Below are 26,653 nucleotides of genomic sequence, written 5' to 3'. Positions count from 1 at the left end.
TTTTGCATATTTTTAGAGTTTGTTTTATTGTTTAATGGAAATAATTTTATATACTCTAGATACAAATGATTTGTAATTTTTATAGATTACAAATGTCTTTTCTGAGTTTGTGACTTGTCTTTTTATTTTCTTAATGATGTCTTTTGTTGACTAGTTTTCATTTCAGTATAGTCAAGGCAGTTTCTCCTTTCTTTCTGAACAGTCCAGTTTTGTGTATAAGGAATTCTACTTTTTCATTTCAGTTCAGTTCAGTCGCTCAGTGGTGTCTGACTCCTTGAGACCCCATAGACTGCAGCATACCAGGCCTCCCTGTCCATCACCAGCTCCCGGAGTTTACTCAAACTCATGTCCATCGAGTCGTTGATGCCATCCATCCATCTATTCCTCTGTTGTCCCCTTCTCCTCCTGCCCCCAATCCCTCCCAGCATCAGGGTCTTTTCCAATGAGTCAACTCTTTGCATGAGGTGGCCAAAGTATTGGAGTTTCAGCTTCAGCATCAGTCCTTCCAATGAATACCCAGGCCTGATCTCCTTTAGGATGGACTGGTTGGATCTCCTTGCAGTCCAAGGGACTGTCAAGAGTCTTCTCCAACACCACAGTTCAAAACCATCAATTTTTCAGCACTCAGCTTTCTTCACAGTCCCAACTCTCACATCCATACATGACCACTGGAAAAACCATAGCCATGACCAGATGGACCTTTGTTGGCAAAGTAATGTCTCTGCTTTTTAATATGCTATCTAGGTTGGTCAAAACTTTCCTTCCAAGGAGTAAGTGTCTTTTAATTTCATGGCTGCAGTCACCATCTGCAATGATTTTGGAGACCAAAAAAATAAAGTCTGACACTGTTTCCACTGTTTCCCTATTTGCCATGAAGTGATGGGACTGGATGCCATGATCTTAGTTTTCTGAATGTTGAGCTTTAAGCCAACTTTTTCACTCTCCTTTTTCACTTTCATCAAGAGGCTTTTTAGTTCCTCTTCACTCTCTGCCATAAGGGTGGTGTCATCTGCATATCTGAGGTTATTGATATTTCTCCTGGCAATCTTGATTCCAGCTTGTGCTTCCTCCAACCCAGCGTTTCTTATGATGTACTCTGCATATAAGTTAAATAAGCAGGGTGACAGTGTACAGCCTTGACGTACTCCTTTTCCTATCTGGGACCAGTCTGTTGTTCCATGTCCAGTTCTAACTATTGCTTCCTGACCTGGATACAGGTTTCTCAAGAGGCAGGTCAGGTGGTCTGGTATTCCCATCTCCTTCAGAACTTTCCACAATTTATTGTGATACACACAGTGAAAAGCTTTGGCATAGTCAATAAAGCAGAAATAATGAAGGGCCTTTGAGAGCTTATAATCCAATTTCTACTAAAATAGAAATATAGTCTAAGAGAGGTTAAGTGATGTACTCAAGCTCCTGTCCTTTTAAGTTGTCAAGATAATGCTCAAACTCTCATCTTTTGATTTCAACTGTAATATTCTTTACATCCGACTGTTTGTCCCCTTTAATGACTTGTAAGGGTTGGAGTTCATGCCCTCTCAGTACTCTTCTTGCCTCCTCTAAATCTAGAGTTTCGGTTCACGTGTATAGGCAGAGTGAAGGAAAATATAATCTTTTTTTTCTTTTCCTTTCTTTGTCTTTTCTCAAATACCTAATGAACACTTGCTGTTGGTCAGGCATTAGAGATGTATGATAAATTAGGTACCATCTTGTCCTCAAAGAGCTTATAGTTTATTAGAAGAGTTAACAAGTAAATAGACTATTGTATTTCAGTGTCATAAATATAATCACATGGGGTAATCACTGGGAATTCTGGAAGCATATGAGAGGATGTGGTTGGTCTTGGTGAATCAGGGTCACTTCTTTAAAAGATACGATATCTTGGGTTTACTTTTAAGATAAACTGTTTATCATAGTTAAACAGTATTGGTTATTGAATAATCATTAATAAAATCACTTTGATTAGAAATAGCTGGTTTCTCTTAGACTTATTCCATAGCTTTCTTGTTGAATTGCTGTGGTTCTTCCAGAGGAACTGATCTTAGAAAAGTCATAGAGGAAATAGCTTGGAAAACCTTACAGGATTATCTGTACGTCTCTTGGAGCTGTTACCCAATACAGTTAAATAGAATAGTTGCTCAAATAACTCTTCTTCATTTGCTCTAAACATAACAAAATCAGTACATTTTAAAAACTTGAAACTTATTTGGCAAAATTTCTGGCTTTACTGTTTAGAACTCTCTGGGGCCCAAGAGTATGTGAAAGGCCCCATCAAAGGAAGTAATAGCCAAAGTCCTCTTGACAGGCAAATAATAGATTCTCATATAAGAAGGATGGGACTCAGTCTTAACTTACCAGACTTTGTGGAGTGAATTGTGGCAAGTTACCCGTCTAGAAGATTACTGACTTCTAATAAGCTACATAAAAAATTGATTCCTGAAATAGTAGCATTTCTGTTGGGTAGAAGTAAATTGTAATTTATATAGTTTTGGTTAAAACTTTTATTCTTTGATTAAGATGACTATCCCTAATTTCATGGCCAAGGTGAAAGTTTTTCTGAAGTTTATAATTGATGGATCTTTGTCATACTGAAATACAGGCCTTATATAACTTCATATAAAGCTTTAAAAACATTGTCAAAATGAAGTCAAACATTATTCTGTTTATTGTACTCTCACAGGAACATAGGCATGTTGCCAAATGTCAGGTTTATCTAAGCAGAGTATAGAAAATATATTCTGAACTTTAGAATCACAAAAATGGTTCCCATCATCACACGGATTTTTTTTAAAAATTAGCCAAAAAGTTAAACAACTCCTTTACAATTGGAGAAATCTGGTTCCAAATGCTGCGACTTAACATCACTAATGATAGAATTGTGCCCCTTGAAATGATGTATCAGAAAGGACACAACATTGTGCAAAAAATCACATCTGAATCTAATCATGAATAAACAGTGGACAAACCCACATTGAAAGACATTATACAAAATACATAGGTTTAAAAAATGACTATAAGAGGCAGTTGTTAGGACAGTTGGACATTTTGTATTTTGGTTAGTATGGTATATGACATTGATTTTTAAAGTATACTAAGGCAACCTTGCATTCCTGGCATAAATCTTTGGTTTTGGTGCATAGTCCTTTTTATATGTATTTTATTGGTGACTTAAGCTTTAGCAGGATATGCCTCACCTCAGGCTGAGAATAGCGGGGCAAGATTAGCTCGGTCAGCTTCATTTAAGACTGAAGGCCTCAGGCCAAAACATTCAAGCATTCTAATACGAAAACAGTGTGAAATGAAAACTCGTGTTGCTGCATGCATTTCTTAAAGCAGTAAGATAATGCCTCACATCCCTTGTGATTCTTACCAAATTATATTGTGAATCAGTAGAGCAAAGATTTCCACCCGTTCATGTACACTCATTCATTTGTTCACTGAATTTTTGAATTAACATTTTTCCCCTTTGATAATAACTAAGGTAATACAAGTAGGATGCATTGGTTCAGGTATAGAAATTTTTGTTTATATTGGCTTTTGTGTATATTGGCATTTGTTTATCAATTTAAAGGTATATTTTTGTTATAGGGGCCAAGTTTAAAAAATATATTGGCCATTCAGCTCATGTAACTAATGTCAGATGGTCACATGATTATCAGTGGGTTATTTCTATTGGTGGAGCAGATCACTCTGTCTTTCAGTGGAAATTTATTCCTGAGAGAAAACTAAAGGATGCTCTTCACATAGCACCCCAAGGTGAGTAGTCCATACTGCCTGAACAGTTTTTCTGCCAAATAACTCTTCATGTAACTCCCAAATAACAGTGTTACTGTTGGAATGCACACTAGCGTGATGTTAGCAGTGCAGATTAGTATTAGTGGGAATTTTAAATTAAAATATTAAGTCTATGTGTTTGAAATCAAATGTCACAGGGCATGGACTGCAAAGTACTTTGGTTACATTTTAATCGTATCTGATGAGTGAAAAACATACATTAATAAAGCAAATATTTAATATATTCTCTGGGAGATGGGTATCTAGGTTTCATTTGTTTTTGTTTTTTTTTTGACAAGAAAAATTATCTAATGTCAGTTCATCTCTTACATATAGTTTTTTCTAGCTGTTTTTCATGTTAATTATAGGTTATATTTACTTATGTTTGCACAGACATTTAAATTTGATGTAGCGGTCATTGGGGAGCCAGTGAAGGGATTTAAAGGAACTATTGAGTTTGCAGTGAGTGGAGAGGAAGATAATATGTAGTGCAGTTTACTGACATCCGTGTCACTTGAGTAGGTAATTTTATTTGATTGTTTTATGGCTTGTCTCCATGTCAGTTGGCAGTCAGCTCTCAATCCTTAATTTTATTGTGCTGTTTTGAAAGTGAATCTTACTTAAACAAGTAATGATGCATTTTTATAAATTACAGAAAGTCTTGCAGACTCTAATAGTGATGAATCAGATTCAGACCTATCTGATGTTCCAGAACTGGATTCTGAAATTGAGCAAGAGACCCAGCTCACCTACCGTCGGCAGGTAATTTTTATTACCATATGAGCTTTTCCTGAAAAAATTTCTTCTTTACCAAGTGCTTGATATATTAACTGTGCCTGTATTATGTTTTATTATATAATATATGTGCTTTTTGTCACAGTATACTTACATTGATTTCCTTTAAAATATTCTCTTACAAAGTGTAAAAATTTCACAGAAACTAAATATGTATCTGTCAGTGTGATTCTTAGAAAATGTAAACTAGTTTGTCTTTCCAAGGAAGTAAATTTCATAAAGAACCTTCCTATTTAAGACAGTTATTAAAAGTTTAGTGATCATAGTTACTGCAGTGTCTGAAGTTACATTAGGAATCTACAACACCTTTATTAATTTATATTCTAAGAATATTTCTACTTATGTACATTATTTAAAGGTTTACAAAGAAGATCTACCTCAGCTTAAAGAACAATACAAAGAGAAACAAAAAAGTGGTACTTCTAAAAGAAGAGAGCGGGCTCCAGGAAATAGTATTCGATTACACTTTGTTCACGGGTACAAAACAACTACTTTTCATTTATGTGTTTGAATTTTGGTTCACATTTACTGGCTGTGTGACTTTGAGCAAGTCACTTAATCTCTATGTTTCTGTTTCACTGTCTGTAAAATGGAGATAACAGCACTTTACTTCATAGGGTTCTGGTGAGGAGTGAATAAGTCAGTACGCATGGTGACTTAAGAGTATTGTCTGGCACATAATAAGCATTATATAAATATTTGTAAAATAAAAAATTAATTTGTCTTGTGAAAATTTAGTATTTATAATAAATGGATCTATCTTAAAGCAAGAAAAAATAAGTGAAATATAAGAGATTATCATCTCCCCTTAATATGTCTAATTTGGAATGATATTGTGGTTTGTTTTAGCCTAAGCAATTTGGCCTTTGTGTCTTAATTTCAATAAAATACTGTTTCTGGATTCTCTTAAAACATCTGGCAATCCAGGGCTCACATTTCATCCGGGGACAACAGTCTCCAATCCAACTCTTTCCTTCCCTTCACCTAGTAATCATCTTACCTGGCTTATAATGTTTTTAAGAATTTGAAAACAGATTTATGTAGTAAAAGCTTTTTTCCTCCAGTGGAAGCATCTGGGGGTTTTTGGTTGTTTTTATTGGAGTTTGGTTGATTCACAGTGTGTTAGTCTCAGGTGTGCAGCAAACCGAGTCAGTTGTACACATACATGTATCTACTCTGTTTTTAGATTCTTTTCCCCCATAGGCCTTGATAGAGTATTGGACAGTGTTCCCCGTGTTATGCGGTATGTCCTTATTAGCTGTCTGTTTTATGTACAGTAACGTGTGTATGTCCGTCTCCATCTCTCAGTGTATCCCTCCCCTCAGGTTCCCCCCCTGGTAACATAAGTGTGCTTTCTACATCTGTGACTCTATTCTGTTTTGTAAATAAGTTCATTTGTACCATGCTTTAAGATCCCACACATAAGTGATAGTATGTGACACTTGTTTCTCTTTCTCTGACTTGCGTCACTCAGTATGGCAGTCTTTAGGTCTATTCCTGTTGCTGCAAATGACTAAAATAGGCAATATTTCTCTGCACTTATGTTTTATGGATTGGGTTTCTTTGAAGTGCAAAGAAAGTCCCTATAAATGGAATTATATTGGTCATTTTTAGAGGACCTGGCTACTTTTTTTCTGGACGTATATATTATTTTTAAATTGTAGTTTAAACTTATTTTTGTTTATATATATATAATATTTTCATGGTTCAACAATGTGTATAAAAGGATACACCCTGACGATCTTCTTCCAACATCTGCCCTCCCAGCTATCATTCCGCCTTACCCAAAGGGAATTACTTTCACTTAACTTCAGAAATATTTATGTAGAATACAAATGAATACAAATGTACATTGTTTTCTATACCCTTTCACTTGTAAAAAAGCAACTTTTTGCTTTATAATACATAAATTTAGTATATATAGTTATGCAAATAGTAATGTACAATATACACTTTTCTGTACTATTTTTCACCGAGTATTGTAGCTTGGATTTAACTGTCTGTAATCAGAGCAGTTCACAAAAGTTTTGGAATATGAGATATTTGTATTTTTTAAAATTATTCAGTATCTTATAAAGCTGGGGATTGAATGTCCTCTGTATAGTCCATATTTACCAGTGAGAGACCAAAGTTCATGTTATATGTTTTCTATATTTAGTTACAGAGGTTATGACTGCCGAAGTAATCTGTTTTACACTCAAACTGGTGAGATCGTGTACCATGTGGCAGCGGTGGGAGTCGTTTATAACCGGCAGCAGAACACACAGCGCTTTTACCTGGGTCACGACGACGACATCCTCTGCCTGGCCGTGCATCCTGTGAGAGACCTCGTGGCGACAGGCCAGGTGGGGCCTCTGAAAGACTGTGTGATAACGGGTTAGCTAGGGCAGACCTTTGTTTGGGTTTAAAGTTAGGTCAGTCCATTGTTTTACTTTTGTGGTTTTGGAAATGAATTCTTTAGAATGGGATTTTATTTTCATGTTACAAATGAAAATTCTTTATTATAGTTTTCCTTAGAGTTTTATTGTTTTACTTATTATTATAATTTGAATTTTGAACTGTGAGCTCTGGCTTCACTTCTGTCAGAATAATATATTTTTTTTTAATTTGTGAGCAAACGTTATAAAAAACATGAAGTTAAGAAGTCTGGTTTTTTAATTATCTAAAATAAATTATCTAAGAAATGTTCTATAAGAAATAGGACGAAAAAAAAAAAAAAAAGAAATAGGACGAATGTGTTTTTATTTTTCTATCATGATAGTAACATGTTCAGGTTTACCAAAGTAGAAAACACAGGTTTACCAAAGTAGAAAACACAGAGAAAAGTCATAACTGATATACCTCTTTATATGTTTAATCTTAGAGAAGGAAAGGAAGTGGTATACTTATAAATTCTCACTGTGTATAAGCACTTTACTCTGTGTAAGCACTTTACTAATTTCTTAATGTATATTTGCTTTATTCTCACCTCACCTATGTGAGAGTGAAACCATTTCCCCCCAGCTTATAAATGAGGAATTTTAGGTTTAAGGAAAATACATGATTTCCTCAAAGATCTCTCATCTAATAAGTGGTAAAACCCAACATCCTTAGTCTGTCTGGCTTTGAACACTGGGTTAAGGATACCTTCTGGGATATATTGAGGGTAGGGGCAGGCAACTTGCATCATCCCAGGCAGCTTCCTTGAAAAGAGAGAAAACTCTTTCTTTCTCCCATCTTTCCTCCCTGTGTTTACATCTCCCCTCACTTATTTATTTCTCTCCTTCCTTTCCCTTCTTCCTTTTCTTTCCCATTTCTTCCATTCATTCAAAAACACTCATAGAGCATGTGCTGTGTGCCAGGAAAAACTCTGGGAATATAAACAGAACATCTTCTTGCCATGGGAAAACATTCATACTCTGTGAAGAAAGGCAAACATGCAAGAGAATGCAAGGTCAGAAGTGTAGATCGGGGCTTCTTACCTTGGCACAGTTGACATTTGGGGCCAGATAATTTTTTGTTGTAAAAATAATTGGATTTCTGTGTATGGTGGAATCCTGTGCCTTGTACAATGTCTAGCGCCATCTCTGACCTCTGTGCAGTAGATGCCAATGACACTGCCCTCCCCACTGTGACAAACAGAAATCTCTCCAGACAGCATGTGGAAGGCAAAGGTCACCCCTGCTGAGAACCACTGCGGTGGAGATGTGTATAAAGCCCTCTTGAAATGTAATAAAGGACTGATTAATCGTGCCTAATGGAATTAGGGAAACCCGCATAGAGATGATGCCATTTGAACTTACTAGTTTCCCTGACAGAGGGGAGGCTGGGGAAGGTTTTCTGTTATGTTGTATAACAGTCGAGCAGAAAGAAAAAAAAACTGAAATAAAACATAGCTTCTTTAAATAACTGTGAGCACCCTAAAGTTCAAATCTGAGAGTTCTTGGTGGACATGAGTGGAAGAACTAATTAAATGGGTTGGTGGATGCCTCAGGGGCACCATTGATCTTCACTGTTGGTTTCTGTCAAGGTTCCTCTTAACACACAATTATGTGCCTGTTGTGTGTAGCAAGGATCACCTGCTGTGCTGTAGGAAGGAGTGTGGACATTATTCTGATGCTCCTGGAATAAGACTGTAAAAACTGGTCATTTACTGCCATGATTCTGGCATTTTAGGGAATCTGGGCCAAATTAAATTAAAAGTCAGGATGCCCACTGGATAGCCAGTGCAGAGGAGGAAAACCTCACCTCTTCCTCTCCTAGACTTTTAGCTGGGACTCTTAACAGAAAGACCAGGTTTCCCTGGTGGCTCAGAGGGTAAAGAATCTGCCTGCAGTGCAGGAGACCTGGGTTCTATCCCTGGGTTGGGAAGATTCCCCTGGAGAAGGGAATGGCAACCTACGCCATTAACAGGAGCAATTGATATCACCTGGGAGAAACCAAAACCAGAAGTAACTCAAAATGGTGATACAGAATTCCAGCTTATGTAGAAAATAGTAGATCTGTAGGGAAGTGTCAGGAAAGAGGAAAGTGTTTAATAACTTAGTGAAGTGTTGACTGATCACAGTATTGTTTTTTGTTATATATTTGTATAAAACTAACCTCAAAATCAATGATAATTGGCAGCCCTATTTCAGGAGTTGCCTTTATAGACAAAGTTATTATGTAATATATCTTAATCTGTATAGAGAAAGTGATTACTTGTGTCCAAAGGAATAATTAAAATTTAAGTCCTGTTAACCTGCTCGGTGCTTTAACCTCTCTGCATCTTTGTTTGTACCATTATCTTAGCCTGGAATGTGCTTGCTTGCTTCTCTTTTCGTCCAAGACCTACACCTTTTGAAGGCCTAGGACAAGTAACATAATTTCCATGAAGATTTTCTCTACAGCCTTTCATCCTCATTAAGCACATATTACCAGATGTTTTTATTTTAGCAGAAAGGATCTCGTTTTCCCAATGAGTTTGCAAAATTTATCTAATTGTCTTAGCGCACACTAGCATACACTAGGTTGCTAACACTGCCAATAGTAGGTGCTCAGGAAGCATCATCTCTATTGATGAAGTAGAAGGTAAGGTTTAGGAGCTACATAGTTCTAGAACCTTCCTACAAGCACTGAGCCTAGTCTCACTAGCTTTTCGACAAATGTCTGGGAAAAATGTTGGTTGCATAATCTTTATATTCTTTACTTGATATCTATAGCAAATATGACAAAAGTTGTAAAATACCTTGTTTTATTTCCTTTTGTAGGTATGAAAATAAATGGTTTAATTGCATAAAGTGACTTTTATCATTCTATTTTAGGTAGGTAGGGATCCCTCAATTCACATATGGGACACGGAGACCACTAAACCATTGTCGATATTAAAGGGCTACCACCAATATGGTGTCTGTGCTGTTGATTTCTCAGGTAAGGGAATTTTTGTCTCAATAAGAATGATCAAAATTCAGAGGCAGTACACAGCATTTTTGTCTTAATCAGTGTTGCCTAAACTTGTCATTTAAAAATGATTTTCATGAGAGACTATCAAGAAGGCAGAGGAGCCACAGCATAAAGGACCTGGAATGCGAATTTCATTCTAAATGTATGAGAGGTCACTGGAGCTTTAAATAAGGGAATAAAGTTATCTGATTGGCATTTTAAAAAAAGACCAGTTATCAAGTGTGCATACTGTGGTCCTAGCCTATCAAGACTATGAAAGTGTGGGTTTGCCAGCTGGTTTATAATTATAATTTAATGAGTATAATTTTAATACCCATTATTATAAAGATGTTTTTATTAAAAGATGTTTGTCTACATAACCTCTGGAGACATCTCAGATACCACTAGTGATATGTGTGTCCCACTTGGGCAAACCCTGATCTCCCTTAATGTTTTGTAGTCACAGAGTAAACTTTGAAAATGTTTAGGGTGAAAGCAGGGCTTCCTTCATAACTCAGTCAGTTAAGAGTCTGCCTGCGATGCAGGAGACCCAGGTTTGATTCCTAGGTTGGGAAGATCTCCTGGAGAAGGAAATGGCAACCCACTCCAGCATTCTTGCCTGGAGAATCCCATGGACAGAGGAGCCTGGCGGGATACAGTCCATGGGATCACTAGAGTCAGACTTGACTTAGTGACTAAACCACCACTACCACCAGGGTGAAAGCTAAGAAAGAGATGAAAACTAAAATGCTTGTTTTATAACATTTCTTTGAAGTGACAGTTCTAATCTGTCTTACGAGAATAAGTTTAGATCTCAAAGTCAAGTCTGCTACATATATAAAAGTTTAACAACTACATTTAGATCTACAATGAAGGCTAGGGTGTTGATTGGAAAGAGGGGTCAGTTCAGTCCCTGAGTCATGTCGGACTCTTTGCAGCGCCATGGACTGCAGCACACCAGTAGGGAAAGAGGGGTGAAACAACTTTAATAGACAATTTTATATTAAGAAACAGTAAATTTGTGCTTTCTGCTGCTCTGTCTGAAGAGATGGTGAGTTATTCATGGTAGAGTCTGGGAGGGAATGTATTTACACCTACACATATCTGCCAAAAGTTAGGAGACTGAATGACAGCGGAGTCAATGAGAAAGACACCACTGGGAGCGATAACAAACCAGTTAAGGTTTGCAGAAAGTATGGCCGAGCGGCAAACATTTTGTTACAGACTGAATTTTTCCAACTTTAAACACATGCACACCTGCCAGTGTGACTGACTTAGCTCAGTCGCTTGTCTAATATCCATTACTTGTTACTTGATAGTAGTAACAACTAAAATAATTGATCTTCACTACGGTCATTTTTTTTCACAACAGTCATATTAATGGCAATATGTAGTTGTGGTGGGGGTTTAGTCACTAAGTCGTGTCCAACTCTTGCAACCCCATGGACTGTATCCCGCCAGGCTCCTCTGTCCATGGGATTCTCCAGGCAAGAATACTGGAGTGGGTTGCCATTTCCTTCTCCAGGGGATCTTCCCAACCTAGGAATCAAACCCAGGTCTCCTGCATCACAGGCAGATTCTTAACTGACTGAGCTATGTGGGAGGTTGTAACCTATATCTTTTTTACTTGACTAACTTTTTATAATCCCTATGACTTCTTTTATCACAATAGAGTTCCTATGGTGAATTTCATTGGTGTGTATCACTTCTTCCTTCTTTCTTAGTTATCTTTTTTCCACTTTTCTTATCTTCCTCCTTTTCCCTACCCCAGGCTGATAGATAGGTGAGGTAAATGAGGTCAGAGAAAAAGTCAGCAGATAGATGCACTGAGAAACTATTCTTCCCCCTGATGAATTCTGCTTTTTTCATAGCTATGTGCATTGTGGTGGTGTTTAGTCCCTAAGTCATGACCAACTCTCTTGTGACCCCATGGACTGCAGCCCACCAGTCTTGTCTGTCCATGAGATTTCCCAGGCAGGAATGTTGGAGGAGGTTGCCATTTCGTCCTCCAGGGGGGCCTTCCCAACCTAGGGATTAAACCCGAGTCTCCTGCATTGGCAGCGGGATTCTTTACTCCTGAACCACCGGGAAAGCCCAGCTGTATGCACGTCTCAGTGAACGGTACTTTATAGCGTTTTGAGCATGGCGCTGCGGTGACAGAATGCGCACTGTTTTATGCTCTGGGCGTTGACGCTCAGTCATCTCCTGGTTACTCTCGCAGCGGACGGGAGGCGCCTGGCCTCCGCTGGGCTGGATGACGGCCACACTGTGGTGCTCTGGGACTGGAAGAGAGGCGAGCGGCTGTGCGTCACACGGTAGGCGGGGCGGCGGGCGGGGCGGCGGGCGGGGCCGGCTGTCAGTCACACGGCGGGGGGGGGGGGGGGGGGGGCGGCGGGCGGGGCCGGCTGTCCGTCACACGGTAGGGCGGGGTGCCCGCGGGCTGGGAGCTCCTTAGGTTATCGCCGCGCCGGGACCGCGGGCTGAGAGCTCCTTAGGTTATCGCCGCGCCGGGACCGCGGGCTGAGAGCTCCTTAGGTTATCGCCGCGCCGGGACCGTGGGCTGAGAGCGCCTTAGGTTATCGCTGCGCCAGGACCGCGGGCTGGGAGCTCCTTAGGTTATCGCCGCGCCGGGACCGCGGGCTGGGAGCTCCTTAGGTTATCACCACGCCGGGGTGCCCGCGGGCTGGGAGCTCCTTAGGTTATCACCGCGCCGGGACCGCGGGCTGGGAGCTCCTTAGGTTATCACCGCGCCGGGACCGCGGGCTGAGAGCTCCTTAGGTTATCGCCGCGCCGGGACCGCGGGCTGGGAGCTCCTTAGGTTATCACCACACCGGGGTGCCCGTGGGCTGGGAGCTCCTTAGGTTATCGCCGCGCCGGGACCGCGGGCTGAGAGCTCCTTAGGTTATCGCCGCGCCGGGACCGTGGGCTGAGAGCACCTTAGGTCATCACCACGTTGGGACCGCGGGCTGGGAGCTCCTTAGGTCATCGCCGCGCCGGGACCGCGGGCTGGGAGCTCCTTAGGTCATCGCCGCGCCAGGACCGCGGGCTGGGAGCTCCTTAGGTCATGGCCGCGCCGGGACCGCGGGCTGGGAGCTCCTTAGGTCATGGCCGCGCCGGGACCGCGGGCTGGGAGCTCCTTAGGTCATCGCCGCGCCGGGACCGCGGGCTGAGAGCGCCTTAGGTCATCGCCACGTCGAGACCGCGGGCTGGGAGCTCCTTAGGTCATCGCCGCGCCGGGACCGCGGGCTGGGAGCGCCTTAGGTCATCACCGCGCCGGGACCGCGGGCTGGGAGCTCCTTAGGTTATGGCCGCGCCGGGACCGCGGGCTGAGAGCACCTTAGGTTATGGCCGCGCCGGGACCGCGGGCTGAGAGCGCTTTAGGTTATGGCCGCGCCGGGACCGCGGGCTGAGAGCGCCTTAGGTTATCGCCGCGCCGGGACCGCGGGCTGGGAGCGCCTTAGGTTATCACCGCGCCGGGACCGCGGGCTGAGAGCGCCTTAGGTTATCGCCGTGCCGGGACCGCGGGCTGGGAGCGCCTTAGGTCATCGCCGCGCCGGGACCGCGGGCTGGGAGCTCCTTAGGTCATGGCCGCGCCGGGACCGCGGGCTGGGAGCGCCTTAGGTTATCACCGCGCCGGGACCGCGGGCTGGGAGCTCCTTAGGTTATGGCCGCGCCGGGACCGCGGGCTGAGAGCACCTTAGGTTATGGCCGCGCCGGGACCGCGGGCTGAGAGCGCTTTAGGTTATGGCCGCGCCGGGACCGCGGGCTGAGAGCGCCTTAGGTTATCGCCGCGCCGGGACCCGGGCTGGGAGCGCCTTAGGTTATCACCGCGCCGGGACCGCGGGCTGGGAGCTCCTTAGGTTATGGCCGCGCCGGGACCGCGGGCTGAGAGCGCCTTAGGTTATCGCCGTGCCGGGACCGCGGGCTGGGAGCGCCTTAGGTTATCACCACGTTGGGACCGCGGGCTGGGAGCTCCTTAGGTTATGGCCACGCCGGGACCACGGGCTGAGAGCTCCTTAGGTTATCGCCGCGTCGGGACCGCGGGCTGGGAGCGCCTTAGGTTATCACCACGTCGGGACCGCGGGCTGGGAGCTCCTTAGGTTATCCGCGCCGAGACCGAGGATACACGTCACAGCTGTGACTGCTTCCTGTATTCCCACTGAACAAATGGTGTAACTGTGGTAGAAGGACAGATGATGGCAGAATTCACTTGTAGGTTTATCCTTTGTGATAAGACACACACTTATTACTGTAACTATAATATGATATTGGAAGTAGCTGTTATGTAAAATATCCTCTTATGGGTAGGTGGAGTCAATTTCACTGTAAGATAAGATATTCTGTTCTCATTTGAAAACATAAAATGCTCCTGTATTTGAGTGACAGGAGATGTGTATACACATTTCACAAAGAAGCTGTATATTTTCTGTTGTGGTTTTCATTTCCTGAATTTCTACAGTGACCATTAGTATTTCTGTAATAGTGAAAATATTAACAGTTGCTTTAAAGGAGGAAATAGCAATGTCAGAGACTATTTTTTAACTTCCTGTTTCCTGAAGTGATACATAAATCATTTTAAAAATATAGATAAATGCTTTTCTCACACTGTATAAACAGTACACATATGAAAGATAGTGTAAGAGCACTTTGTAAAGATTATATTAAGTGCTCGCTTCGGCAGCACATATACTAAAATTGGAATAATACAGAGAAGATTAGCATGGCCCCTGCGCAAGGATGACACGCAAATTCGTGAAGTGTTCCATATTTTTAAAAAAAGTTTACTGAGAAAAAAAAAGATTATATTAAACTATAACTGAGTAATATAAAAAACTTTTTCTTCAACTCATTTATGCCACAAATGATATTTTTTCTACACAGTACTATAGTAGATGCCATCCAAAGTTCAGTTCTCACTGTTCCTATCTTTTAAGATTCTTTTGAGAAGAGTTAGTAAATTAAAATAGTGACAGAATAACAAATGTACAAAAGCATGATTACATAGCCCAAACCTAGTGGGCCAAGCATTTAGTAATGGAGTAAAAAGATAGGGTATGGACTAGGCAAAAGGTTATTACAGGAGAAATTTATCTTTAGCATTAAACATTTCTATATTTATTTCAGCGGAAGTAAAGATAAGATTTTTGTTGTAAAAATGAATCCGTACGTGCCTGATAAATTAATGACAGCTGGAATTAAACACATAAAATTTTGGCGTAGAGCAGGTAAGGAAGTGCTTCTTTTTTGTTCCTTTGACATTTTAAGTAATTGTTACTTTTGAAAGTGATATGATTAAGTGCAATGTGGTATTGAAGTCTGGAGTTCAATCAGTAGTAACGTATCAAAAATGTTGGTTTTTCAGTTTTGACAAGTAGTCTACAGTATATTAACATGTTAATGTTATGGGAAACTAGGTGGGTGAGAAATATATGAGGACACTTTGTGTTATCTTTGCATCTTTTATGAAAATCTAAAATATCCAAAATGAAAAGTTTATTTTAAAAAACAATCCAGTTTTCTTGATACATTTTAAACAAATATTTTATCATCATTTATTGACTGCACTGATACAGTGTTCATATTTGCAAAAGAATGTAATTTATGAAATTAAGTGATGTCCAGACTTCCTTCTTCTGTTAAAGACATGTTTTGTCATCCTAACTGAAAATGAAAAATTTTCTCAAAATTGTTTCTGTGCTATAAAATGGTATAGAAATAGAATGTTTTATTACCTTAATAATTTAGTAAATTACTGACGGTAGAAGTTCACATTTTAAAGTTAAAAAGTCTCTTTTCCAAATCATATAGTGTACTTATAAGTTCCAGCAATTTGACAAAGTCTCAGTACGCTTAAACTTTTTGGATAAAATGTGAAGTTATAGAGAGGAGTGAAGCATAGGTTAGAAAAGAAAAGGCTTGGTGAAGATACTTCCCAGGATGAATTAGCTTTCAAATTGTTAACTACTTTGAACATGAATCTATTTTCAGATTTGAATTTACTATTTTATCACAAATTCACTGTATCATAGTGTTCTATTAATACATTTGCAAAGTGAAAAGTATTTTCACATTTGTAATTTTCATTCCCATATGTTTAAACAAAACTTTTGAGTATCTTAGTAACTTAGAATTGCAAATACCCAGCAAGGCAAGTAATGGTTATTATTGCAGTATTGAAAAAAATTTAACTATAAGTTTGTTGGAAATAAGAGACTTAAAGCATATATTTAAAATGAAAAGACTTGCAATTGAATATGTTTTTTCCTTAATTTTGATTAGACATAAAGTAGACCTGAAACTGAACCATGAAAGGATCAATGTTAAGATTTTGGTGCATTTCAGTATTCCTCACTTTTGGGGTTCTGATTCAGAGTTCACTAGTCAACTGGAAAATAAGTAAACCACTTTATTAATCTGAATAAATGCCATCTGACTATCTTCTAAATGCATAGCTTTGTGTAAACGAAGTTAAAGATGACTTAGGACTGAAACTGAAAGGGCTTCTTACCTCCTGTCCCAGACACAGTCTTAGAGAAGTTTACTCTAACGAGTTTAAACTGTCTTCCATGGCTGGTGGGGCTGGCCACTGGGAATTTCTAAATGCAGCGGTGACATGAGCTTTTACAGTATGGACATTCTGTGCTGTGTGTATCAGGAAACTCAGTCACGATCATCTAAAGCAGAGGTGGAAAATACTGTAACTGGCCAAATAGTAAATATTTTAGACTTTTCAGACCCAGAGACAAAAATCAAGAATATGATGTAGGAACTTACAGGACAAGAGAGAAAACTCCTACCCAGGTGTTCCTTACCCAGTTTGTACGCAGTTGCCATCAGCTAGAGACATTCCCTGCAAGCCCAGTGGCGAACAGGACTGCAGGTTGGGCTGGAGGGACTGTGGTCAGCCTCACCCTGACCTGGTGACAGTGATGCTCGTGTGTCTTCTTCTGGAGAGCACTGCCTTCTCAGATTGGGCAGACGGCCAGAGGCAAGGCCGTTCTGGGACTGTGATTTCACCGCTAAGGGCCCAGCAGTTGCTGAAGTCAAGTTCTCAGTTCACGGATGTGACCCACTCAGGGCCACGGCAGTTGCTAGTTGGCAGCCAAAAGTTAGGGAGGCAGACTCGGGGAGCAGAGCAGGACAGACGTCATCCCTGCAGCTGTGCTCCCCTGGGCACCATTCAAAAGCAGGTGGTGGCAGGATTTGTCCTGCAGCCCATAGCTTGCTGGCCCTGCCCTGAATGGGCAAGTGTGCTCTAGTGAAAGCCAGTCCTTTCCACGTGCGCACTAGATCCTGTCTCTCAGCCATTCCAGGACATGGCTCCAGCTCTCCTTCGCTTTCTTTCCTGTATCATCAGTTTCCCTCTCTGCTCTTTCCCTTTAGCATACACATGTGGTGTAATTGCTCCATCTTAAATAAAACAGGAACCCTCTTTGAGCTCTACCCTCTGGTTGCTAATCAATTTCTCTTCTACTCTACGTGCTAAAGCATGTCCAAATAGTTATTTACACTTCATACACTGTTTTTGTTTGTTTGTTTTTTAATTTATGTGGTTGCACCAGATCTTACTTGCAGCATGCAGGCTCTAGTTCCCTGACCAGGCATCATACCTGGGCCACCTGCATTGGGAGTGCAGTCTTAACCTAACAGGGAAGTCCCTCTTTACACTTTAAATTTGCTCTTTATCTTCTCCTTCTTTTGAGAGAAGTGTAATCTGTTTTCTCCCCCTCACCACTTGACTTTAACCACTCTTGCAAGTGCATAGTATTTTTCCTTTGGAAAAATGGGCAGAACATATCAATAGGTAGTGAGCGACCAGCAAGGACCGAGTGTTCTTGAAAGGTGAGGAGGCACAGGAGCTCTCTTCAGCACTAGTGGGATGTAGATTGTTACGTCAGCTTTAGAGGGTAGTTTGGCGGCAGAGAAGCTCTCGTCTCTATGCTGTTCTTTTGCAGATACTCTATGACCATTCCTAAGCAATCCTAGAGAAACTCTTGCACTTTTATAGAAAAGGCCATTGCAGGAATGTTCAGAGCAGCTTTGTTTTCAATAGCCAAATCTTGGAAACAGCTTTATTCAGTCCCCATTAATAGGAAAATGTTATATGGAATATAAAATGTTACGATGGAATGCTATATAGTTATGAAAATGAGGTTTCTAGGGGTAAAACTCCATTGCAATCGTTGGTAAAAAGAGTAGGTTTCAAAAGAAGACATATAGGATGATATTTATGGAAAGTTTTAAACATGAAAAAAGATATATTATCTAAGAATGCATAAATAAGTAGTAAAATATGTGTAAAGGAATGTGTGAGAATAATCATCGTCACATTCAGAATAGTAGGAGCAGTGAAGAAAGGAGATGGGATTAGCATACATTTTGGTTGTTGTAGTAATTTTGTGTAAGTTGATAATGGATATAGAAGAGTTTGTTGTATTTTTTATTAACCTCTGATTAACTTTTTATTTTGTATTAGGGTGTAGCTGATTAACAGTATTTTTAACTGAAGCTTTATGTGGTGTAATCAATAACAAGAAACACATATTGATTTATAATTTTAAACTTTGATTAGTAAGATTGATAACATAATATAGAGTGTTAGTTTTAAGAAGATGCAGTCATCTTGCAACTTTAATGATATAATATTTTGATTCTCTTTGTCCCTTTGTCGTATATCAGTTGAATATATAGGTATTTTCTGAGTTCTTTTTTTTTTCATTTATTTTTATTAGTTGGAGGCTAATTATTTTACAGTATTGTAGTGGTTTTTGCCATACATTGACATGAATCAACCATGGATTTACATGTGTTCCCCATCTTGAACCCCCCTCCCACCTCCCTCCCCATCCCATCCCTCTGGGTCATCCCAGTGCACCAGCCCCAAGCACTTGTCTCATGCATCCAACCTGGACTGGAGATCTGTTTCACACTTGATAATATACATGTTTCGATGCTGTTCTCTCAGATCATCCCACCCTGGCCTTCTCCCATAGAGTCCAAAAGTCTGTTCTATACATCTGTGTCTCTTTTTCTGTCTTGCATATAGGGTTATCGTTACCGTCTTTCTAAATTCCATATATATACGTTAATATACTGTATTGGTGTTTATCTTTCTGGCTTACTTCACTCTGTATAATGAGCTCCAGTTTCATCCATCTCATTAGAACTGATTCATATGTATTCTTTTTAATGGTTGAATGATATTCCATTGTGTATATGTACCACAGGTTTCTTATCCATTCATCTGCTGATGGGCCATCTAGGTTGCTTCCATGTCCTGGCTATTATAAACAGTGCTGCGATGAACATTGGGGTGCACGTGTCTCTTTCAGATCTAGTTTCCTTGGTGTGTATGCCCAGGAGTGGAATTGCTGGGTCACATGGCAGTTCTACTTCCAGTTTTTTAAGAAATCTCCACACTGTTCTCCATAGTGGCTGTACTAGTTTGCATTCCCACCAACAGTGTAAGAGGGTTCCCTTTTCTCCACACCCTCTCCAGCATTTATTGCTTGTAGACTTTTGGATAGCAGCCATCCTGACTGGCGTGTAATGGTACCTCATTGTAGTTTTGATTTGCATTTCTTTGATAATGAGTGACGTTGAGCATCTTTTCATGTGTTTGTTAGCCATCTGTATGTCTTCTTTGGAGAAATGTCTGTTTCGATCTTTGGCCCATTTTTTGATTGGGTCATTTATTTTTCTGGAATTAAGCTGCAGGAGTTGCTTGTATATTTTTGAGATTAATCCTTTGTTTCTTCGTTTTTTTAAATTACTTTTTGTATTAACTCATATATAATTTTCTTAAAAATTAATCAAAAGATGGATTTGAACTGACTTTGAGTATATATTTTTGTTTATCCAAAAGCTATGACCTCATGCCCCCGTGGGTATGGCTGCCTCAGCCAAGCAGAATGCTGTCCAGCTCACTGACTGAGGCACCTGTATTTTCCTGTTTAACTCCCCTGACTGCTATGTGTCTTTCTCTCTAAACAAGAAGAACAGCAGAGAATAAATTTTATGGCTTTGTATTTTACACGTTTTGAAAGTGGTACTTTCATAATATTTTTTATGAACCAGGGGGAGGATTGATTGGAAGAAAAGGCTACATAGGCACACTGGGGAAAAATGACACAATGATGTGTGCAGTATATGGATGGACTGAAGAGATGGCTTTTTCTGGAACATCCACAGGAGACGTGTGTATCTGGCGAGACATCTTTCTTGTAAAGACAGTTAAAGCACATGATGGACCAGTGTTCAGTATGCATGCATTGGAAAAAGTAAGTCACCTAAATAAATTCTGAATTAAACATAGTTGACCATGGAATGCAGAACATTTTCACAAGTACAAGAGCACTACCTTTCTACTTAGCTGAGCTACACAATGATATGTGAGCTGGAGTCTTCCTGGCCTAAAATAAGGTCTGGGCTCAAACTCCTGAACCCAGAATAGAATATGTCTGCTGTTAAAAAAATTTTTAACTTATTAATAGTATTTATTAATCACTTACTATGTGTTGAAAATTGTTTTAAGTGTTTTATATGTTGTCACCGTATCCTGTGAGGTAGCTATTATTACTGTCCCTGCTTTTTAAAGGATGGAATTATGAAGCTTCCAGGTGAAGGTGGTAGAGCTACTTTATGGTTCCAGATTGGAAACTGCTTTTAAAGTCCTAATCTAAAAGTAAAATGTTTTGTATCACTGTAAATATTTTTACAGATTCCATGTTGATGTTTAAAAAATGTAATGGATTCTATGTTTATTTGTTTTTTACATTTTGGCTGTAAATTTTTGGCTTTTACAATTTTTGGCTGTAAATTTTGTTTTCTCTATAGAGTTTTTCTTTATAAAGGAAGATGATTATTCTAAAAATACTTAGACTTTTATTAATGTATTTAAACCTTTCACTTTCATAGGGGTTCGTAACTGGAGGGAAAGATGGGGTAGTCGCTCTTTGGGATGACTCCTTTGAAAGATGTCTCAAGACCTACGCTATAAAAAGAGCTGCTTTGGCCCCAGGATCTAAAGGTAAGGTTTGAGATTTGCGGATTTGTTGGAAAAAAGATTAATTGCTCATTAACATGGTGACCACTGAGGTGGAGCACATGGGTACAGTTTTCCTTCTTTACTAGACATGCATCAGCATTCAGTATTAAAAAGAGAAGCTACTTACCTGGATCGCAGAATCATTGCTGTCCTTTCAAAATCTATTCTCAGTGATACACATAGTAAAACGTAAACAAATACAAGATGGTTGTTTTTAACATTTGTAATTTTTCAAAGTAAGTCGCCATGTGAATGTCACATTTACCTCCAGTCAGGGATTTGTTTTCAGACTTGGCATTTTGTTTCGCTGTAGAGTTTTGTTGACCCTCCCTCTCTCACCCTTCCTTTAACCTTTCTCATAGTGCATTGAGGCACTGCAGCGTTCTGTCTCTGACCTCCAGGCCTGGCTATCTGCTATCATTTGTCCTAGAGTTTCCCCTTTCCCCACCCTCCCATCTCCTCCAGTTACCTTCCCAGGTGACACGGTGGCAAAGAATGCGCCTGCCAGTGCAGGAGACACATGAGACGTGGGTTCAATCCCTGAGTCAGGAAGATCCCCTGGAGAAGGAAATGGCAACCCACTCCAGTATTCTTGTCTGGGAAAGCCCAGGGACAGAGGAGCCTGGTGGTCCAGAGGAGTCCATGGGGCTGCAGAGTCGGAGATGACAGCATACACGCACGCATACTCGTTTTTCAAATCTCAAACACTGTTTCTTCTAGAATGATTCCTTACACTCCCATCTCCTCCCACCTTAAAAAAGGCTTAATTCTCTTTTTTTCCCTGTTCAGTATGTTCCTCACACAGGATCTGTTTTCCTCAATGTATGCTCTGTGAGGGCAGGCGCTTGGCTCTGTCATATTTACCAGTATATCTCTGAAGCCTGCCGAGGGCACAGTAAACATAAATGAATTCATCTTAAGTCGAGTTGAATTAAAATTACTAACCAGAATATTGTGCATGCTCCTAAGAGGGGCAGGAGGTGGGTGAGGGGCAAATAAAAAAGGAAAAGAAACAGTCGTCAGACTGGTAGTAGGGGATCTGGGATAATATATAACAATGGGATCGCAGTATATAAGTGGTTCTTACTTTTGAGATTAGTAAATTGAATGATTGGGGAAAATGTGGTACATTTATTAGAATATTTAAGATATAGGAGAAAGCAACTTTGTAACATGATTTGCATTGTCAAAATATTATCATTGGCAGTATATACATCCTTGTATTATATTAACTTCATACCTAGAAGAACATCTTCATTTAACATTTTAGGTCTTCTCTTGGAAGATAACCCATCTATACGTGCCATATCATTAGGACATGGTCATATTTTAGTTGGCACAAAGAATGGTGAAATACTAGAAGTGGATAAAAGTGGCCCAATAACACTTCTGGTCCAGGTAATTTTAAATGTTAATGTGTTTTACCCCCCTTTGTATACAATCAGTTCAATGCATAAGAGCCAAAAGTTGACAGTGGTGAAAAATACTGTTAAATTATTTAGGGAAATACTTGTTACATGTTAATATTTGCAAAAAAAAAATTTAATTATAGCTAAATAAGTAGTATCAGTAAATAATATGCACTCTATCATGTGGAATAATTACCAGTATTTTCAGTAATTTATTACAAAGCAAACCTGTAGAAAGAAAAGCTAGTTGTAGTTAATTTAACGCAGTCCATATATTTTATATTTTATTTCTTTGAAATATATTTATTGAACCTAAGGCAGTTATTTTTCTATGAAACTCTTTAGTTCATTCTTTCTCAAGTTTCTAACTTAGAAATGTGTGCCAAAATTTTACTCCTGAAAACATTTATGAGTGAAAATATGCTAATAATTTTGAAAATCCAGAAGTACAAACTTGTGTGGTAGAAATAGAAAATGAAATAGAAGAATTAGCTAATCCTTAGCATTTCTATCAGGAATGCTAATGCTATATCAGTTTACATTTCCTACACATGTTATGGGTTTTGATACTATAAGGCATAGCAGGTGAGGTAGGATCTACCCTAATGGAAGATTGTCCTCATGCACCTGTGTGTAGTAACACCCGTTGAGTTTTGTCTTTCAGCCTGAAAGAGAACTGTGTTCTTTCTTAATGCAGGCTGGTTTCTTCCCGCCCCGACTCATCCCTGTTAACTCACCAGAGAGCATGTGTGCTTTACTGTCAACAGACTGTCCTGGTGTGACAGGGAGAGTCTGTGAGCAAAGAGCAAAACGTTTCATGCTAGATCACCTGCGAAACCTGCATGTCTCACCCTTTAATTTCAGTCACATGGTATTCCTTTAAAGTAAAAAGATGTTGGAGTCATGGTGTTCAACATATTTATGATCTTCTGGAAAATATTTACACAGATACACTTTTACAGATGAATCCATATATGGGCTTGTTCAAAACTACAGACGGTTTCATAATTCTAAGAAAAGATTTTTAGAAGTAATAAATGATATCTTATTGCTTTCTAATACTTATTATAGAGTTAAAGATTTCAAATATCTGCTGTCTCCTGAATGTCAGAAATAAGACAAGCATGCCAGGTCTCGTCATTATTTTCCAACAAAACGTAGAAGGCATGTGTATTAGACGGAAATGGGTGACACTGGATGGATGTCAGTACTTGTAAGATGTTATAACCTTATGCCTTGAATACTCAAGAGAATAAACTGAAAAACTATTATAATTAATTAAGTCCTTAAGCATTTATGCAAAGTCAGCATGTAAAAGTCAGTAGTATTTCTACATATCAGCAATGACCAGCTAAAACTTATGACACAGAAATGGTACTCACAAAGAAAATTGCATAGTAACCAGAAATAAAGATGGTTAAAAAAATGCAAGACCTGTATTAAGAAAGCTATACAATTTTACTAAAGATATAAAAGACTTAGAAGTAAATAATTCAGTATGATCCTAATCCAAATCCTAATGAGATTTTTCACAAATGCTGGAAAGATTCTTTTAATCATCTAAAGAGAAACTATTTAAAAGTAGTCAAAAAGTTTTTTTGGGAAACTTTCCATGCTATAAATAAAGATAATATAAAACTATAATAATTTAAAGTGTGGGAATATATGTACACCACAGAAGTGCATTCACATATGTACCAAAAACCCACGTTCAACTGTGTTTGTAGCGGCAGTATTCTGTGAATCAGTTTGTGGACTAGTGCCTCTTAACAATATTAAATCTTCTGATCCATGAACATGGATCTCTCTATTTATTTACATCTTTTTAAGCTTTTTTCAACAGTGTTTTTTAGTTTTTAGTGTACATGTATGTATTTTGTTTAAATAACCTCATATATTCCAAGAGTTTTTTTTGGTAATTTTTTTAGGATTTTTTTGTGTACTATGTAAGATCATATCATCTGCAAATAGAGATAGTTTTACTTCTCCCTTTCCAATCTAGATGCCTGTTATTTATTTTTCTTTCCTAATTATCCTGCCTGGAACTGCCAGTACTGCGTTGAACAAAAGTAATGAGAGTAAACATCCTTGTCTTGTTTCTGATTTTAGGGACGAAGCATCCAGATTTGTCCTCAATTTAAGCAGTCTCTTCCCATCTATGAGATTTTCCTGTTTCTCCTTGACTTCAGTTTAGCCATGTCCAGGGAGTCTCGGTCTTCTCCCAGTTTCCTTTCCTCACAACCTCTGTTGTTGTTGAGAGCACCCTCAGTCTTCGACTTTTCCACACTGTAGTGAGTGAAGTCAGTTCCTTGGAGAAGAAGCTGGATGCTGTGTTATGTCCAGCTTCTCCCTTCAGGAAAAGCATCTGATCCAGGGCTCTGGAGTTGAGGGTGAAGACAGTGGAATGCTTCTGTTTTCCTGAGTGTCCTTTGCTTTGGGTGTGAGTGCCCACTCACGTGAGGGAAGCAGCAGCCTCAGCCCTTCTTGGGCTGGCTTTGAGGCCCCAGTGTTCTCACCGGCCACTGCACCTAAGGTAGAGCCTCCGTCTCAGAACCGGGAGTGAGCGGGGAGCTCGTGCCTCTCAGCGGTGGTCCGCGGGAGTTCAGCCTGAGGAACAGGGAGCTGGGAGTAGGTGGAGGACGCGGACAGCTGCCCTGTGTGGGAGGAGGCTCCCAGTTCGGCTGGAGAGAGAGTGCCCTCGTCCTGGGTCCGTCAGTCTGGTGGGGAGGGCCCGTGTCAGTGAGGGGGGAGGACAGGAGTGCGTGCGATCAGACACAGCAGGCTTGCTGTTCTTACTGAGCTTTAGCAGGTTTTCTGAGGTGAATGTTTCTTCCTTTGCTTTATCTCCTTGAAACCGTTTCCAGAGCCTTAATGTTTTAAAACCAGTTTCTATCACTTTCACTGGTGCACCAGTCTGCAGTATTACTTACTCTGTCATGCAGAAATTCCCTCACCTATGGCAGTCACTAGCATTCCGGGGCAGCCAGCCCCTATTTTCTCTGCCCTGTATATGTTATATGGAGGAGGAAATGGCAACCCACTCCAGTATTCTTGCCTGGAGAATTCCATGGACAGAGGAGCCTGGCAGGCTACAGTCCATGGGGTCGCAAGAGTCGGACACGACTTAGCAACTAAACCACCACCGTACATGTGATAAGATTTTGAAGCTAATTTCAATAGTAACTTGATTATATTGTAACTGTGAAGATAAAGTTGTTACAAAGATATTTTAAGGTGTGTTCCAAAGAGAAAAGTGTACTAGAGTTATCTATTATTCATTATCCTATCATTATCATATATTATTGAATGTTGTTTTTATTTTTCTTCTAAATACAAGTATCTTTAGGTTGAAATGATCTTAACTATGTTTCCTTTTCAGGGACACATGGAAGGAGAGGTGTGGGGTTTGGCTACACATCCTTATCTGCCCATCTGTGCTACTGTAAGTGATGATAAGACCTTGAGAATATGGGATCTCTCTCCTAGTCATTGTATGTTGGCCGTCCGAAAACTTAAAAAGGGTAAGTGCCTTGCAGACTTGAGCATAGATCAAATTGTCACAATTTTCTAACCCTCACAAATGTAAGAAAACAATAGTAAATGTATAAAAAATGCTTTAAATATTTATTCTGTATCTGCTTGCTCATAATGGTATATAAAGAAAATTAATTATACTCAGTCTTTGCTTTATGGGACCTTCCCTGATCATGCCTATCCTGAGTCAGTTTTCCATATCATTTTAGAAAAAAGAGTATAGGATGAAAACAGAAGCTAAGCTTTCTACCCTTTATGACTGTGGACTAATTTAGAAACTAAGAAGGCCTTAACTTAAAAGAGGATAGCAGAGTTGGGAGGAGGATATTTTATTTTATTTTGTTTTATTATTATTTTTTGGCTACGTTGCACAGCATGTGGGATCTTAGGGCTCAGGGATTCCCTGAAACACAGACTCTGAACCGCTGGACGGCCAGGGAAGTCCCTAGAGGAGGATATTTTAGAATGAAACAGAATTGAGTACATTTGTAGGATACCCTGTCAATATAGAACAGTGAAAAGTTCAACTGTGAGCAAGATTTTTACTATTAGGCTAGATGAGCTTCAAATTTCTTGGGAAAGTGGTAGAGAATATTATTTGGAGTGTGGGGATATTTTAGGAGGAGCTCTAGCTGGAAAAGCTGGGAGTTGTGACTAAGAAATGTGATAGAGTACACAGATAGAGGAAGGAATT

General features: G+C 39.9%; 1 protein-coding gene and 1 non-coding gene across 15 annotated transcripts in view; both read left to right on the top strand.

Annotated features, from left to right (window-relative positions):
- Positions 1 to 26,653, top strand: part of EML5 (EMAP like 5) — a 157,174-nt gene that overhangs the window by 71,220 nt on the left and 59,301 nt on the right. For 13 of the 14 annotated variants that reach the window (XM_020890576.2, XM_070469747.1, XM_070469748.1 and 10 more), the window contains exons 11-21: positions 3,589 to 3,756; positions 4,430 to 4,536; positions 4,928 to 5,046; positions 6,728 to 6,914; positions 9,852 to 9,957; positions 12,191 to 12,284; positions 15,094 to 15,194; positions 20,047 to 20,249; positions 20,887 to 20,998; positions 22,287 to 22,414; positions 25,805 to 25,946. In XM_020890576.2, the coding sequence (XP_020746235.2) occupies positions 3,589 to 3,756; positions 4,430 to 4,536; positions 4,928 to 5,046; positions 6,728 to 6,914; positions 9,852 to 9,957; positions 12,191 to 12,284; positions 15,094 to 15,194; positions 20,047 to 20,249; positions 20,887 to 20,998; positions 22,287 to 22,414; positions 25,805 to 25,946 (1,467 nt within the window). The remainder of the gene's footprint in view (positions 1 to 3,588; positions 3,757 to 4,429; positions 4,537 to 4,927; positions 5,047 to 6,727; positions 6,915 to 9,851; positions 9,958 to 12,190; positions 12,285 to 15,093; positions 15,195 to 20,046; positions 20,250 to 20,886; positions 20,999 to 22,286; positions 22,415 to 25,804; positions 25,947 to 26,653) is intronic. The other variant, XM_070469746.1, reaches the window with a different exon arrangement.
- LOC139035828 (U6 spliceosomal RNA) lies at positions 14,635 to 14,741 on the top strand. The gene has a single exon (XR_011488532.1). It is a non-coding gene; the product is annotated as a U6 spliceosomal RNA (small nuclear RNA).

The sequence above is a fragment of the Odocoileus virginianus genome, chromosome 6, assembly GCF_023699985.2.
Source record: "Odocoileus virginianus isolate 20LAN1187 ecotype Illinois chromosome 6, Ovbor_1.2, whole genome shotgun sequence".
Classification (NCBI taxonomy): Eukaryota; Metazoa; Chordata; class Mammalia; order Artiodactyla; family Cervidae; genus Odocoileus; species Odocoileus virginianus.
This window is presented reverse-complemented; position numbering and strand designations above follow the sequence as displayed.